Here is a 16,097-nt window from a genome sequence, read left to right on the forward strand (position 1 = left end):
ATTGAATCTAGTAGGAGCCCTCCCTAAAAATTATTTAAGACCCTATTACTACGCGACTACCAACCGGTCGCGGTCCGCAATAGCGGTTTAGGCTTCGAGGAACTTGGCTATGAATTCACTCTCGGTATACGGCCTATGTCGCAAAAATCCTGAAAACGTGAACCAATCACTGTGTGATCGCAAAGTGCTGCATACGGATCAATAGTTGTTATTAACTATATATCGGTTAAAGAGAGAATATAGGTATCTCAGTACATCAAACTTATTTTTGTTAACTCTCCCTGTTTCTGCCACCCACAAGAACTAAATTACTGGAGAAAAGTTTCTGCGAGAGACCCCCTAAATGAAAAAAAAAGGCTGCAATTCACGCTTGCAAAGAGCTATGCAAGTTTAGCAAGAGCCTGCTAGATTGGGGTAGTCGCCGAAGTCTACCATCCTGTCCTCCACCCAAAGCCGCCAACGACCCATTTGCCTGCGAGCACCCGAAGGATCGACCAGCACGTATTCCCTAGGATCGACTTCGAGAATAGCCCTACCTTCGTAGCCTAAGGTTCTCTCGGATTCTTCTGGTGATGTTCGAGCATACCCTAGGGTATATCCTGAAAAACCGGGCCCACGAAGGAATTTCGCCAGTCGATTCGCAAGCCACTCCACGCGGGGGGTAAATTCAAGTCCGTCGCCTCCAAAGGGAGTGATGACAAAAGCCTCAGGAGAGAACATGGAATGTAAGGGACCAGGCTGCTCATCAGTTCCACGAAGCAAGGCGACGCTTGGTGCTGCACCTGGAACGCCGTCTCGGAGAGCATGGAATGAATGAGATTTAAACCAATCATTAGGCGTCCAGCTATCAAAAGTTTCCCAAAAGAAAACAGGGTCCTCAAAAATGTGGGAAATGTATGCACCCACTTGGGAGATAATCAAAACGGCTGTGCATCCATAAAGACCTTTCACGCCCCAAGCTGTCCGTTGTGTCTGTGGGAAGTAAAAAAACATTCCAGTCACATATTGGTGAAGACTTATCCAGCCGCCGTCGTGTGTGACTTCGACGCTCAAGTGGTTGACATAGCTGTCGTACGGAGGATGAACAACTGGAAGAGTCCGCTCAAACAACGAGCGACTGGCGAGAGACTCATTACTAGAGAGGAGTACTCTTCTTTTGTGGTTGGAATTTGATGTAGATTGTGCAGTTGCAACTTTGATGTACTCAGTAACTCCAAAGCTGGCAGATGGTAGAACAGAAGTGGTGCTCGTCGAAATCGGCTCACAGTCGTCGGTATTACTGACAATGACAGGCTTGGTGCCAATAAGGGCACTTTCATTCGAGCCATTATCAGAGCATGATTTCCCACAAGTGTCCAGAGCACATCGATTCCTCGACTGGATCGGAGAACTCGAGCTGGAGTCGCTTGTGGATTCATCCCCTAACTTATCGTTTTCCGTGATCAAATTTTCCAAAACGCATTGAATGTTGTCAACATCAGCCTCTTCACCATTTATCTCGTATTTAATGTCCTTCAAATCTTCACTAATGCTGGACAACGCACTGAAAATACCCTTGACCTTGTCAGACAATCCTTCGTGACTGCTTTGATCACATCCGGAGATCACGGAGTTGCCACCAATGTCAGATAAGAGATTGTCCACATCATCCTTAACCGCATTTACCTTTTCAATTGCATTGGACTTGATAAGAATGGAATTTTTGCTCAAGGTATTGATAATCGGTATCAGGTGTGTGATCTCAGTGGATATTGAGGATGCGCTTGCAGAAACTTCAGAGAAGCAGCTGCCAGGAGAATGTGTTTGTGAGGGAGAGTCAGGATTTGCAGATGGAGGAAGGGTTGGCTTTTCCGTGCTTGTGATAGCAGCTGTACCTGCATAAGGAACAAGTAGAACCAAAGTTACGAGAATGGTCCAAAAAGGAAATGTGTAATGTTTAGGGCACGACATGACGAGAATCGATTTCAACCAAACCTCGAAAATATTTTGATCTAGGAATGAACAGCTCTTATGTAACCTTGCTACGAAAAAATACGTTAATTACATGGGGCTAGTTTCCAAGGTAAAGGTCGGTCTATGGACGTAATCTGACTTACTGAAGCAAGTCGCCGATCAGTATTATTCTTTAGGATCTCTAAACCAGCCCTCTTTTTTTGAGGGGCAACATACATTCAGATACACAGTTCTAGTATCCAAGACCTAAATTTTTCAGCAGAATGTGCATTTGTATTCAGAAATGTGATTAGTTCTCTCACTCCTATTGCGTAGAATCTGTCTCGGCCACACTCGCTCATTTCCTCGCTTTGATTCCATCTTCTACTACCATCCGCATTTCGTCGCTACCGTAGCAACGTGCATATTCCATTGCATTTCCGATATGGTCCTGTGCTTCTGGGTTCGCACCATGCTCTAATAACCACTTGACCCTTTCCACCGCCCCTACTCTTATAGCACACGCGAGTGCATACCTCGGTTCCCTATGCGGGAACTCGTCTCTTCGGTTTATGTCTGTCCCTCTCTGTAGTAAGAGTGCCATCACTGGAATTCTATCTCGGTCGAACTCCTGGGATGGTGTAATACGGCCCGTATGTGGATTTGTGCCTGGTGGATGAACGCCAGCGGCGCGATGTAATGGAACACCATTCTCAATATCTGCCCCTGCATCAAGCAGAAGCTGCACTGCCTCTGTATTACTATCGAGTGCCGCCCACTCGAGGGTTGAAGGTCTTTTGAGTTGGTGTTCATCCCTCCAGTTGGGATTGGCGCCATGGTGAAGGAACCAGCGGAGAAGAGGTATGTCTTTGATGCAGTTAGACAGTTCAACATCTCCCCAGCTCGGGCAGTGAGAACTTGTTTTCCACCCAGAACGTATGATTCTTTCCCAGAAGGGGTCTTTCGCCTCTCGTGGAGGATAGATTGCGTTCTGATAGGTTGGACATTTATCATTCGGGTCCCATCCATAACGAGTGAGGAGCTCAAAGAGGAATAATTTCTGGGACTGGGGTGCTCGAAAAATATTCTGCGGTGTCCTCTTGGAAAGAGGCGCACCGACAGAAAGGAGGTAGTCGGAAACCTCGACACTACCTGCCTGTAGAGCGATTGAGAGGCCATGATAAAGGAAGATAGGTGTGCGTGTCTCCGCGCAAACGATGGATTGCACAGCGGACAGGTGACCATCCATACAAGCGGACTCATAAGCCGCAAACCAGTCAGGCTTTTCATTGAGAAGAGCAATGTAACCGGCATCCATGGAGAGCTCGTCTCCACTAAGCTCTGGATTCACTGGATCAAAACCTGCCCAGCGCATTGCTTTTTGTTGGGCGAAATCTTCAGGGCTGAGGGTCTCTTGTGCCCGACTGTATTCCAACCTCTCCCTCCCTCTGAGAGCAAGGATTTGCTGTTCCTGTTGAAGCACTTCTCTCATAGTCTGGTCGTCGACGAGTCGCTCGCGAGATGACATACTGAGTACACTAGTAGACATGAGAGATAGGGGCAAAATTGTAATGATAATGGGGCAGAGGGGCAAGCAAGACAAAGGGAATAACACATGCAGGCGAAATGGCGATCAAGTGGTTTTACAGAACACATTTAACACCTGAAAGGGGGGGTAACGCATGGATATTTTGGGGAGCCTTCACAATCATTCGACCAGCTAGCTACCTTGGCGCCCTCTTTTTGTACGGGCCGAAGCCAAGACCTCTAAATTACTGCCTAAGGCAACAATGTTCTATATCTGTACTAGCGTTAATTCTTGCAGAGTGGCCGCTACACACTGCCGCAGACTGTCCCCACTTGCTGAACATCTCACTTGGTCCTTACACGCCTCGCAATTTTCAAGACTTTTTTCAGAGAGATTTCAGGATGTTTATTCTAACGCTAGATTATCGCATCATGTTTTCAACAACCCACTTGCAGCGAAAGCCTTTTTGAGCACCTTCGTCTTCAACGGCCTCCGGCGCATGCTTTCCTCCAGAGCCTCCGTCAATGGCGTATGGACGATCTGTGCATTTGGGCCATTTGATATATTCTCCTGCACGAGGCGGTTTAATAAGGCTAACCAAATTTCGACCGAATCACTAAATAATGTGTTTACTAACTATTGATTTCATGTGGCTTTGCTTAGTATGCTCCCCACACCAACTTCCCTCCTTACTAATGTGGGGAGGCCCAGGCAAAACGTCCTTTGCTTCGAATCTCCCTCGGATACAAAACCCCTCCTAAAAATGGCCGCAAACACCTTAGAAAAGGATGAAATCCACGATCAAATCGCGCAAGAGCTTTTGCAAACCCCGTTTGCATGCTCTTCCCTCAGTCGCCTATCCGGCGGCACCGCCAATTTCGTCTACCGAGGCACACCCTCCTCGGCGTCCCTAGATTCCATTATCATTAAGCATACCACGGACTATGTCGCTTCCAATCGGGATTTCAAGCTTGATGCGAAGCGGTGTGTTAGTTTCAATGCAATTCGGAGATAGTAGAAGATTGTGGTTGTGCTAATTTGAATTCAGCATTATGAAAATGCCATCCTCCAAGCACTCGATGGTGGTCTGCTGTCCTACTCTCAGGAAAGCTTCACTGTCAAAACTCCACGAGTCTTTCATTTTGATCGAGAAACAAATACCCAAATTATGGAGGATCTCCCCAATTCCCTCGATCTGAAGAATTTTCTCCTCTCGAAGCTAGCGCAGGACGTGTCAGAGTCCTCGGCGCGTTCGCTTGGTTGCTCCTTAGGATCCTGGCTACGATCGTTTCACGAATGGGGAATCAAGAAGGAACAGACGGAGACTAGGGAATTGCTTAATCAGAATGGGACGATGAAAGACCTGAAGTTCTACGTTAACTATTCTATGCTGTTGGACACTATGGCGAACTTCCCGGACATCCTAGAAGAGAGTCGAGGTGTTTTTGAGGAAGTTCACAAGTTTGCGGCAGCCGAGCTGAAACAAGAAGATAATGATGATGAATACGGACTTATTCACGGCGATTTCTGGACAGGAAAGTAGGTTCTTCGGAGGTCGATTCCTCTCCAACCTTGAGAGTCCGCGATGCTAACGTGATTATTGTCAGCGTTCTCATCCCGAACGCACCGCTTGTTGATCAGTCTAAAACAACGTTGTTTATCATTGACTGGGAACTGTCACAAATTGGGAGCCGAGCGTTAGATCTGGGCCAGATGATTGCTGAATTATACGAAACGAAGCTCTTCAAAGAGGTAGATTGTGGGATGTGGGTTATTCAAGGATTTTTGGAAGGATATGGGCCTCTTAGCTACAAGATGGCATTTCGGACCGCGATCCACGTCGGGGTTCACTTGGTGTGCTGGGGAAGTAGAGTGCCTGGCTGGGGCAGCCAGCAGCAAATCGAGGAGGTTGTGAAGGTGGGCAGAGACCTTATTGTGCAAGGGTGGATGGAAAACAAGGCATGGTTCGAAAGAGACAGTCTGGGATGCCTTTTCAAGCGGTTTGTAGGCGAACGGTCAAGTTAAATGCCGATCTATTGAAGTTGAGACACCGTACTTGCGATCTCGCTCTCGTGTCTTTTTACGTTATCGCCTCAAATCAGACCACAATCGAGACCACTAAATGCATGTGATAAACTTGGACTTTTTTGTCATCAACAATGATCACAACAGCAACTCGTTTAGGAGTTGTTCGGTGTTGACAATTTTTACTACGTGGTTGATTACACAAGTGGGATTTTTGGCGTCCGCGTCGGAGCTTTTTGCATTAACTGAGATGCCTTAAAGTCCAATTTCATTGGGCTCACGCCTGGATCATATCCGAACCAATCTTTGCAGTAGCCAATGTCTCCTCATCCTTAAAGCGCTTTCCCGCCAACTGCAGACAGATCGGCGCAGCCTCAAACTTCTCCGGCACGTACTTGACAAACTCTCTCTCATCGACCGCATTTCGATGAACATAGTGAATTCCGCCTTATCAATCTCGGGGTGCTGGAATAATCCTGTTGGAAAGACGGCCGTGGGATGATCTAAGATGTTCCAGATAACGGTGTAGTTCCAGTACTGAGAGGTACCCAGCTTAGGAGCGACGCCCACGTACGTGGGACGGAGGATGAAATCGAGACCACGCGCTTTCATCAGAGCATGGTAGTCGACATTTTGATTATATTCTATGCTAGAAGAGCCTGACATTGTCGGCTGGTGCATAAAATGGCTAGCAAATTACGACTCAGAATGAAACGTAGGAGGCGTGGACGCGTGGTTAAACTTTTTAACTACTACTACCAAGGTGAATCGAGCACCTAGCTCGCTTGTTCGATACGGCTAAAGTCAAGTATACATTTTACTATACATATACGAAAGAACGATATCAAAAATCATTCACATGGTAAAGTTGAGTTGGTTAACTCGATCAAAAGATCTGTCCAATCGGGGGTTCCTAGCTCAACTTGAGCACCTTCTTCTAACATCTCTGACCAAATATCCTCGAGATGCATTGGAGCTTCTTCGGAACTTGCTCCAACACCCATAATTGGCTGCGAGTTATCATTTCGGACTTGTTGATCTGAAGCTTCTTTCCCGGAGCCTGAAAGTATCACCTGTTGTCCTTCAGAAACAGGAGCATTCTGAACAGAAACCGGTGAAACCACAGACTGAAAAGTGCCAGATACCGGTCGTTTTTGCAGCTTCCAATGCTTTTGTAGAATGTTCATCATGGCATTGATTCCTTCCCTCGCAATGGAAGAAGACTTCTGAGCTCGATTCAGCGTTCGACAAGCGTCAAGCACTTCTTCTTTTCTTTTTTCGGCTAGAATATCATCCCAGTTGAAACACACATCTATCATCAAAATAACAGCCGCCATGAAAACATGATGCATGACTGACCACACTACCGAGCTATGTGGGGTAAATCGAGGCTCCTCTTCATCCATGATCCGCTTTACCTCTAGCACTTTTCTCGCAGACTGAAGGCACACGATATGTGAATAAGAATAACGGGGATCCTTCGAACCTCGAACAAAGTACTGGCGATGCAAACGGCAGAGCCGAGAATGATAGCCTTGCTGTAGAAGAGCCCTTTGCCAGGCAATAGTCGGCCGATCGTGATAGAGCGAGATGTATTCGCGTCGGGAGGATTGATCAAAGCGGAAAAAGTCTGGGATTTCGGCGTATGATTGCTGGATTCTGCGATCAAGCTCAAGGATTGTTTCGTAGGGTACATCTTGTCCGCTGAAATGTTTGGACGCCGTCTCATCGACTATTTGTCGACACACAGTAGCTAGCTTCAGTCTTTGAAGGGTGTACGACATGGCTGTTGGAGTGCAAAAAGGCATTCCGTTGTCGTATTGCTCGATGTCTTTATCGTCGATATTTAGTGGCTCTCTAACGTTCATGTGATGCAAGTGAATAGTGTATGTCCACTCTTGGGGTCCACTGAGAAAGCCAAGTAACCTACAGTGACTGTATTTAGTTAAAAGTAATAGTTTATATTCGAGAAACGTACCATTCATTTGACACTAAATCCCACCACAGTCGTCGCTTTAGTTCAATGTCCACTTTGTCGAATCCATTTGTTCTACGTTCTTCGATGGCACGAGGGGAGTCCAAAAGATGTAGACTAAGGCTTTTTGCCTGGCTAACCAACGTTCCATGTACAAACAAGGCACTGACGGACGGATTTGAGCTCATACTGGGTAAATGATGAGCAAGGATCATTGTTGCTTGTAGACCCTCGACAGTCGGATATGAAACATAATTGCTTTGGATTAGTGAAGCACCAGTTAAAAAAGCAAGCTCCTGACTGCAAACTTCCGCATGTTCCGAGGATTCGGTCAACAGCTGGAAGAAAGTGGATGTGGAAATGATGCTGAATATCAGCGCCATTTTATTCAAATCGATTGACTCGTTGCGAGGTATCTTGTCGTAGATATCCTCAATAAATTGCTCCACATGAAAAGGTATTATCAAATGGTATAGATAATCCAGAAAATCGCAATAGTACCGGAACAGGCTTATCACCTCTGTCTTTGGCGGCAAATAAGAGGGCAAGTGAATAGTTGACGGGTTTTCTCGAGACGCAAGATTGTCGCTGTGAATAATAGCCAGTAAATTACTGGATATTCCATTATGCCGTTGTGGTTGGAGATTGTCAATATGACGCTGTTGAGTAAGTTCTTCTCTTAAGGTCTGCGGGAGAGCAGCGGGCACACGGTGGCCCATGACAATATTCTCAAGCCAATCTGCAGTCATCAGGGGCTCATTCCGAGCCTGGTTCCGAGAAGCGGAGTTGTTTGAGATCGACTCTTGGCTTGTCTGAGGTGATAGAGGTACTGCGTTGTCCGGAGCTTGCCTAGTCTCTTTGACCCTAGGCTTGACGAAAGGTAACGTTGTCTGTGGTTCATAATTGCAGGCTAGTCGGCGCGACGAGCAGCTACTGCATGGAAATTGCCGGTCGCATTTCAACTTTTTCTTCCGACATGATTCGCAAGAGACGGGGTCCTGTCTAGGCAGTCTTCTAGAAGTTGCTGGAGCAGAGGCGTCGGTTCTTGCTTTTCGTTTCATGGTTCCCTGCGGAAAACACGAGAGATTTCGAGAGTTTTTAGCATGTGCAACAACGAAAAGAGCGCATGTCAAAGAACTGAATCGAGTCTCAGAGCTGCAAGGAGAGCATTTCTGAGCCTGCGATGGTGGGAAGTCAGCAGTGCTCGGACTGTCCGCGGATACTCCGGTCTGGAAAATCTATGATTGGCGTAAGTTGCAAAAGTGGGCCTCATATACTACAGAACCAGAATACTTCGGAGTCTCCGTAAGACTCGGAGATGGATAGCTTTTTTGTGAATATAAATATCCGTCGTAGTCTGCTATAATGAGCTCCTCGAAGACTAGAAACATCAGTCAACGGTACCTGGAACTCTGTCCGTATTATTGCTTGCGTGGTTGCTTGTTTCATCATCGAGCAACGCAACCCATCAAAATGTCGACCCAAGACAAACTTCCGAGCGAATACACGTACGTGCCTTCGATAAGCTGATACTACTGTCATAATACCAAGCTGAAAATACTTTATCCTAGATTCCGAGCGTGCCTTGTCATCGCCGGGGCTTTCACGAGTCTCTTTTGCACCGTAGGCTTTTTGAACTCGTTCGGAATATTTGAAGAGTACTATGCGGCAGCCCAACTTGCTCACAAATCATCATCAACTATTGCTTGGATAGGAGCTGTTTCTATCTTTTTCTTATTTGCGATTTCCGTCGCGTCCGGAGCGATGGTTGATATTTTCGGTCCAGGGGTAAGTAAGTCTCTCAATATTTACAATGAACAAGAGCTTACCAGAGTTCACAATGCTGGCAGATTATGCTATATATAGGTGCAACTGGCACTGTGTTTTCAGTCATGATGGTTTCTCTTTGTAAAGAGTACTATCAATTTCTCCTCGCTCAGGGGGTTCTTCTGGGAATCAGCATGGCATTGGTGACCTGGCCCATGTTGGCGCTAGTAGGGCAATACATGAAGCGCAAACGCGCTGCTGCCATGGGAATCGTCGTTGCTGGGTCATCGCTGGGTGGAGTGGTCTGGCCAGTTGCCATTGAGAGACTACTCCAAAACCCTCATATTGGCTTCCCGTGGACCATGCGCATCGTCGGGTTTATCATGCTCCTTTGCTTGCTATTTACATGTGTTGCAGCAAGATCACCTGATAAACAGGAAAATAATTCCATGGAGCAAGGAACAGGTCATGAAAGCGTCGCAGTCAAATCAGAAAAGGAGGTCCCCAAACCAGATCATAAGACAGCGGCATTGGCGTTATTCAAGCAGCCATCCCTGCAACTGTTGTGTCTGGCTATGTTTATCACTTACTTTGGCTTGTTTTCCCCACTCGTCTACACCACGTCCTATGCGGTGCACGAAGGATTTTCGGAGAGTCTATCGTTCTACACAGTTTCGATCATCAACGGCGCTTCGTTCTTCGGTCGCATCCTCCCGGGCATTTTGGCCGACAAGTACGGCAAGTTCAATTGCTGCATTGTAGCCTCACTATCTTCCGGGATTGCTGCGATGTGCTGGGCAAAGGTGACCTCTGTGCCTGGTTTGGTAATCTGGTCGGCGGCATATGGATTTTCATCGGGGGTGAGCTGCTTTCACGACGCGTATCAATTTGAAATTCTGACGGACAGAAATAGGCCATTCTTTCACTTCAGCAAGCTTGTGCCGCGCAGGTAGCGACTTCTGATACAATTGGTCTGGCAATTGGGAGCGTTGTCGGATCCACTTCATTGTCGTATGTACTTCGTTTTCTATTTGACTACTTATCGAACGAAGCTGATCTGCGTTTCTCAGGGCCATGGTGGGCGTTCCCATTAGCGGCGCGCTTGCTGCAAAATACAGCTACCTCTCGCTTTCTATTTATGCAGGGGTGTCGTTAATACTGGGTGGCGTGCTTTTAGTCGCCTCTCGTCTGGCCCAAAATCGACAGCTTCGAGCTATAATTTAGCCTGGGCGTTTAAAATGGTCGAGTTCTGCTTTAGTGTTCCCGGGTATAGTTTTTCCTTCTAAGTAGAGTTAAAATTCGAAGCGTGGCGCACTAATTTATCAGACATTTTGTATCAAGTGGTTTCTCCAGTCCTTCAACCTTGGAGGAGTTGCAGAATACTCAGGGGCACTGGGAAATCAGACTTAGTGGGCATGAGCGGCATTAATATTTGCTTTTGGAGGATTACTACCGTTCTACGAATGGGGTTGTTCTACAACTATTGTACAATTTGTCCGCAAACCAGTGGTAGTTCGGTAAAGCAGTTTGAAGCATTTTCTTGTGTCAGGATAAATTTAATAATATACAGAATAACGCCAAGTCCACGTCACATAACTGGGTCATTCCTATAATCCATACTCTTCGTCTGGAGACAAACCCTACAATGCAATAGAGTCATCATTCTCATCATTCAGACAACGAGCGAGGCGGAGAGTTTACATAAAGGCTTCATGTTCTTGATTTAGGAGTAGTAGGAATACGAAACTAATTTGATGTCTGCAAGTTTTTAAGAAATAAACGGTCAACTCCATGAAGATGCCAGACGGCCCATTTCCCTAGCAAGTCAAACCCACCGATTCGATCAAGTCATTTTGATGTAAAAGAGGTAACGTTGTCGAATCTGGGCCACATCGTACACAATGTACTCATTGTACTGGAGAAAGGCCGCCGTGTCAGTGCGCGTAGGGATCGTCACATCCGGCATCTTGACGCCTTCCAGGTCCTGGTACACGCAGCTGGCATCCTTCCAACCACCTGGCATGCTGGTCCCTTTCCCGAGAGTTGCAACACAGCCGGTGACGCGAGCTTTCTCGCCGGCCAGATAGTCATCCTCGTACAGCTCCAGCATGGGCTGTCCAAGTTCAACCTCGCAAAGCAGAAGCAGGCCCTTGTTGTTGCTGTTGTACGGATGGCAGTAGTTGGCAGACTTACTCGACGTATCTGCCAGGTAGACCCCCTTGCCGAACATGTATCCGTTGACGGGAGCTTCAGGTGGTGCGATTCGCAGGCCTTGACTCAGGATTCCGCCGAAATTGGTGCTCCGAGATCCATGCCAAAGAAGTCGACGGTTGGAGTTTTTCATCTTTGCAAACCGCGATGACGACAGGCGATCGGTCTCCCCTTTGCGGTCAATTCGGAAGATATCAATGATCTGCCAATGTTAGATCCAAGGTCGTCGACAGCGAGCTTTGAACTTACCTGGTAGTTGAGAGAGTGCGTCGCTCCTCGGGAGATCGAAAGGTATTTTTCCAGTTCTTTGAACTCCCCAGATTGGTGGTCGACTGTCCTGGTTAGTTCCTTCTGGCCAAACGGCAATAAAAAATACTTACGCTGCGTCATTTCCTGCAGTCCCAGACCCAGAAACTGACGATCCAGCTCGTGGACTTCCTCGCCGTCCTTGGACTTCTTCATAATGTCATTCGCAATGTCCATTTCCGTCAGTGTCTCAAGGAGTTCAATCTCCTTCTTGATTAGAGCGTCTGTATTCAGCATAGGAGGCCTGTTGCGACCAAAGACATGGGGAATGGTTGTGAAGTACCGATTGCTCAGGCCTTCAATAGCGTGTGTAGAAGATGCCGATTCTGGGCCTGCGATCAGCTCCGAAAGTTCATTGAGGACCGAGAAGCCGGCCTTGAGTGTTCGCTCGCTCAGTTTTCCCAGAGGCAGTTTCACCGGGTCGTACGACAATTCGGCCATCGTAGACAACATGTTGTCAGCATTAAAGATGAAAGATAGCAGCTCCTGTGTAGGTTTCGGCAAGGCACTCTCGATCTTGCCCTTGTCCCCTTCTTGGGCCTCCTTTGGCATATCCTCGTCGTCCTTTTCATATTCGCGCTCAATGAACGTGTATTTTCCGCTCTTTGGGGGATCGAGCCTATTTTCCCACTTCAAACCCGACTTGTCCTTGAACTTTCGTTCAAAGCAGGCTTTGGCAGAAGTCAAGGCCCCATTCACCAGTATTTTAGACTGCCCATACTCTCCCACACGGCCCCAATGAGTCCAGGTCACAAATTCGGTTCCCGTATTGCCGACCAGAATCTGGATGCGGTAGAACTTGTTCTTGTTGGACGATGCATTGGTCTGGTTCAGAGTGGCATCCCAGATGAGTCCAGATTCATCAATGTAGACTTTCGGATCTGTGTAAGCAAACACGTTAGCCTCTCGGGTATCCTTCACAAGGGATCTCGACGTACTCTGGAAATTGAGTGACTGATGAACAAAGGCCGTGTCAGCAGGAACCTGCAGTGACTTGGAGCTGGCAATTTGCGCATTCTTCAGCTTTTTGTTGGTGGGTTCGTCTTCGGCAGCTCCATTGGCAGGCCGTTTCATGTCTTCGATTCTTTCAGCATCACTGTCGTTCTGGTTGTCTTCTACGGTGGAAGGCTCGCCGGAAGCAAGAAGATATGGCTTCTCAGGAAGCGCCTTCTTGGCTTCCACGGAGGCAAGTAGCCAGTCGAGAGACACGATCTGGCAGGTGGCATGCTTGACAGCTTGCAGATCTGGATGCAAAGTGTAAGGATTGAATCATATACAGGGAAAGGTTGCAAATCCACGGCGTCTTACATTTGGTGGACTTCTTGTCCACATCTTTCTGGGACGTGATCAGGTGCGTGCAATCATCTTTGACCGTAGAGCGAAGCTTGCCACCATGGGTTTCCACGAACGCCTTCACGTCGCCTGTGAAAAGCCGCCAGAGTTCAGTATCAGTAGATTGATGGCCACGAGTTGAAGCTGTTTGGAGCCATGAATGATTGTGGGGGGGAGGGGCGTACTTTGATTGTATTTGCCAAAAGAGCCACTGATGACAACAACAAGTGTCTTGAAGATGTACGGGTCTATGGCAGACATTTTGGATGGTATGGTGAAGAGAGAGGAGAAAATGCGTCGGAGGAGAGAAAGAGGTGAAGAGAAAAGAGATGAAACAAGAGCGGCCAGGGTGGGCGATGAGGGCGATGAGGCTATGAGAAAGCGGATGCAGGAGATTAAGAGGGAAGAAGAGCAGGACAGAGGGAAATGAAGAAGAAGAAAGGACAACAGCTGTGGTGAAAGAGGAAGGTGCGACTGTATATACGCATGGCTGGCCTCAGGCATGCCCCTGCTGTTGCCTGCAGGCATCTACCTCATTGCATTGTATACACCAACGCCTCCTCTGCCTTCACCTGTCCCTGACACAGTCTGTCCCAACCTCCTTCCAGCCCATCTACACCAGAAACTCCCTTACCCCACACAAGATTCATGTCTGGTACACTTGTTGGCCGATCGGCAAGCCATTGTCTCCACGCTTCATTTAAAACCTCAAAGAACTTCGCCCGAGACATGGATTCCATCAGCGTGTCGCGAACACCAGATGTATTGAACTGAAGCTTCCCCAGCTGCACCAGGTCTTTGCCGACTGCCTGCATCTCCTCGCTGGTGTATACCTGTTTTTGCCAGTCAACAAACCATGGTTTGGCCACTGTACATGTCGAGAGAATAGGGAACTTTACCTTCTGCTCAAATCCGATTGAGATAATTACGACCTTACAAGACTTCAGATTAGAGTGCGATCTGACCAGCTCCAGCAGCTGCTCCAATGCATTCCCGCGGGCGCCATAATCGAGAATTACGATCTTCGAGGGCTTGAGGCTGTCCAGCCAGGCAGCGGTTCCCTCAGCCTTGATATCGGAGTAGTCAATCGTGCGCGTGGAAAACTTGGGAGACAGATTTTGCATGGCCTGCGAGAGGCCTGACACGGCGGAGGTCACTTCCAGAAGTCCGAGGGGCCCGACGTCGTGTGCTCGGCGCGATGCATGGTACGTGAATGCCCGAGCTGTCTTCGTTGACGCGCCCAGATTGACCACAACGGCCGAACTCAGGTCGCCGTCGTCGGCTGTCCAGTCTAACCCTACCTCGCTGCCGAGGGGGTGAATTGAAGGCTGGGTCTGCGGGTGGGCCGAGAAGACATGCTCATTGAGCACATACCCTGCCGACCAGATGGCACGGAAGACAGATGACCACCCCAGGCGCTCGAGCTCGTCTTGCGCATTGGGAGTATCACTGCTGGAGGGCTCCACACAGTACATGTTATAGATGGTCATCAGCTGCTTGCGGTGCTCGCTGACTTCAGTCCAGTAGCCCTGTGGCTCAGATGGTGCCAGCTTGAGGTCTGTCAGCGCGCCCGAGGTCGGCCAGAACCCATAGAGCATGGTTCCGTTGGGCAATTCAGCAATATTGCTTTCCTGAATTGTAGCAAACCCCCAAGCAGGAACGATGCCCCAGGCTGCGCTGTCATTGTAGGGGGCTGGATAGTTCTCAAAGACGGGATATGTATCCCACCTGCACAGTTATTGTCAGATATTCTTGAATTCTACCTACGGTGTTCAAATACGCTATGACCGTGAGTCTTGGCAAGCATACCAGTGAATTGCATGTCCCAGTCCTGCATACGTCAAATTGTTCGAAGTCAGACTGATGACCGCCGGGCGGACGCGAATCGAGGACGCGGCCAGCTCTGGCAGGGAAGCTTCAGGGACGGTGAAGGTCGCATGTTGCTGGTTGTCCTGCTTTGAGACTACGTGAACTTCCATGATGAAAACAAATGTGTTGAAACACCAAACAACACAAAAAGGCTTCGCTATCTTTATATATGACAAAGTCAGAGCCTGATCGGAATTTCTGATGCTGGCGGGGAAATTCAGCTGCGGCTGACGTGACTGAATGGGGCCGAATGGGCGTGAGAAGATTGTAAGCCCGTTGTGTCAGCGACAGCCTTGTACCTTGATAATATCACCAATAAGCACAAATAATGGATTTCCGTAGGCACAATCCAAGCCAAATCTTATGTTTGATTCATCATCGTGGGCAGCCTGGTGGTGCGGTGCGCGTATGATGCAGATACAGATGATGGCTGAGCGCGGTGGCGGTCCCTCTATCACTACCCTAGATGCGAGTTCAGTTCCGTTAATGACGGCGAAGGTGTGATGTCGTTCGATGGATTCCAGAATGGATACCGTCACCATTATTACAAACAGAAGACAAGGAATGGGAAAATTGGCAAGATCAAACAAATATCATCATTATCCAGTATCAGGAGATAAACCAGTATGGGAATTTCCATAAACGCCTTGCAACAAAAAGCCATAAAGTTACTAATGTGTGGAGGTGCAGAAGAGAAACCGCCATGAGAAAGTTGGATATAGAACCACGCCGAAAAGGAAAGGAAAAGAAAGGATATGTTTTCAGCACAGGGCCATATCACTGACATTCTGTCAGGGGATTCATTCATTTAAATTCTGCTCCGAGGGAATGCGATATATGCAATGATCGGCTGAGATCAAGAGCAGGTAAACACACATGCATGGTAGATTAGCGCGAGAGTTCACAGGACCGAAAAAAAAAAAGGATCAAAGGAGCAGACGCGGGGGAGTATGTTGGGGTGGTATAAACATCGGGAATCAAATCGAGTCGCTCTGAGGGGATATTGCAATGCTTTTGTCGCGAATGCAGGCATGCAGGATTATGCATTAATATTTGTGGCTTGCGGCTTCTCCGCGCAATTTGAGGGCTTTATGAAGGTTGAGATGTGGATGTGACTTGGAAATCGCCGTAGTATCTGGGTTGGTATCTGGG

At 47.9% G+C, this 16,097-nt stretch overlaps 7 protein-coding genes across 7 annotated transcripts; 2 read left to right on the top strand and 5 right to left on the bottom strand.

Annotated features, from left to right (window-relative positions):
* Positions 1-390: 390 nt before the first annotated feature.
* Positions 391-1,950, bottom strand: N7474_004398 (uncharacterized protein; the record flags this gene model as incomplete). Its single annotated transcript, XM_057195813.1, has 1 exon — positions 391-1,950. The coding sequence occupies one exon, from the start codon at positions 1,948-1,950 to the stop codon at positions 391-393; it is 1,560 nt and encodes a 519-aa protein (XP_057053209.1).
* A 340-nt stretch (positions 1,951-2,290) lies between these two features.
* Positions 2,291-3,460, bottom strand: N7474_004399 (ankyrin repeat domain-containing protein; the record flags this gene model as incomplete). Its single annotated transcript, XM_057195814.1, has 1 exon — positions 2,291-3,460. One exon carries the CDS (start codon positions 3,458-3,460, stop codon positions 2,291-2,293), a length of 1,170 nt encoding a protein of 389 aa, XP_057053210.1.
* Positions 3,461-4,223: 763 nt separating this feature from the next.
* N7474_004400 (uncharacterized protein) lies at positions 4,224-5,485 on the top strand (the record flags this gene model as incomplete). The annotated part of the gene is made up of 3 exons (XM_057195815.1): positions 4,224-4,448; positions 4,509-4,999; positions 5,068-5,485. 3 exons carry the CDS (start codon positions 4,224-4,226, stop codon positions 5,483-5,485), a joined length of 1,134 nt encoding a protein of 377 aa, XP_057053211.1.
* An 851-nt stretch (positions 5,486-6,336) lies between these two features.
* N7474_004401 (transcription factor domain-containing protein) lies at positions 6,337-7,353 on the bottom strand (the record flags this gene model as incomplete). Its single annotated transcript, XM_057195816.1, has 1 exon — positions 6,337-7,353. The coding sequence occupies one exon, from the start codon at positions 7,351-7,353 to the stop codon at positions 6,337-6,339; it is 1,017 nt and encodes a 338-aa protein (XP_057053212.1).
* Positions 7,354-8,933: 1,580 nt separating this feature from the next.
* Positions 8,934-10,451, top strand: N7474_004402 (MCT family MFS transporter; the record flags this gene model as incomplete). Its single annotated transcript, XM_057195817.1, has 5 exons — positions 8,934-8,968; positions 9,032-9,248; positions 9,311-10,087; positions 10,141-10,238; positions 10,298-10,451. 5 exons carry the CDS (start codon positions 8,934-8,936, stop codon positions 10,449-10,451), a joined length of 1,281 nt encoding a protein of 426 aa, XP_057053213.1.
* A 619-nt stretch (positions 10,452-11,070) lies between these two features.
* On the bottom strand, positions 11,071-13,337 carry N7474_004403 (uncharacterized protein; the record flags this gene model as incomplete). The annotated part of the gene is made up of 4 exons (XM_057195818.1): positions 11,071-11,640; positions 11,688-12,988; positions 13,053-13,220; positions 13,262-13,337. The coding sequence occupies 4 exons, from the start codon at positions 13,335-13,337 to the stop codon at positions 11,071-11,073; spliced, it is 2,115 nt and encodes a 704-aa protein (XP_057053214.1).
* A 272-nt stretch (positions 13,338-13,609) lies between these two features.
* Positions 13,610-15,055, bottom strand: N7474_004404 (DUF2855 family protein; the record flags this gene model as incomplete). The annotated part of the gene is made up of 2 exons (XM_057195819.1): positions 13,610-14,804; positions 14,886-15,055. The coding sequence occupies 2 exons, from the start codon at positions 15,053-15,055 to the stop codon at positions 13,610-13,612; spliced, it is 1,365 nt and encodes a 454-aa protein (XP_057053215.1).
* Between the last annotated feature and the right edge of the window lie 1,042 nt (positions 15,056-16,097).

The sequence above is a fragment of the Penicillium riverlandense genome (genome assembly GCF_028828495.1).
Source record: "Penicillium riverlandense strain IBT 135883 chromosome Unknown utg000003l_segment0_segment0, whole genome shotgun sequence".
NCBI lineage: Eukaryota > Fungi > Ascomycota > Eurotiomycetes > Eurotiales > Aspergillaceae > Penicillium > Penicillium riverlandense.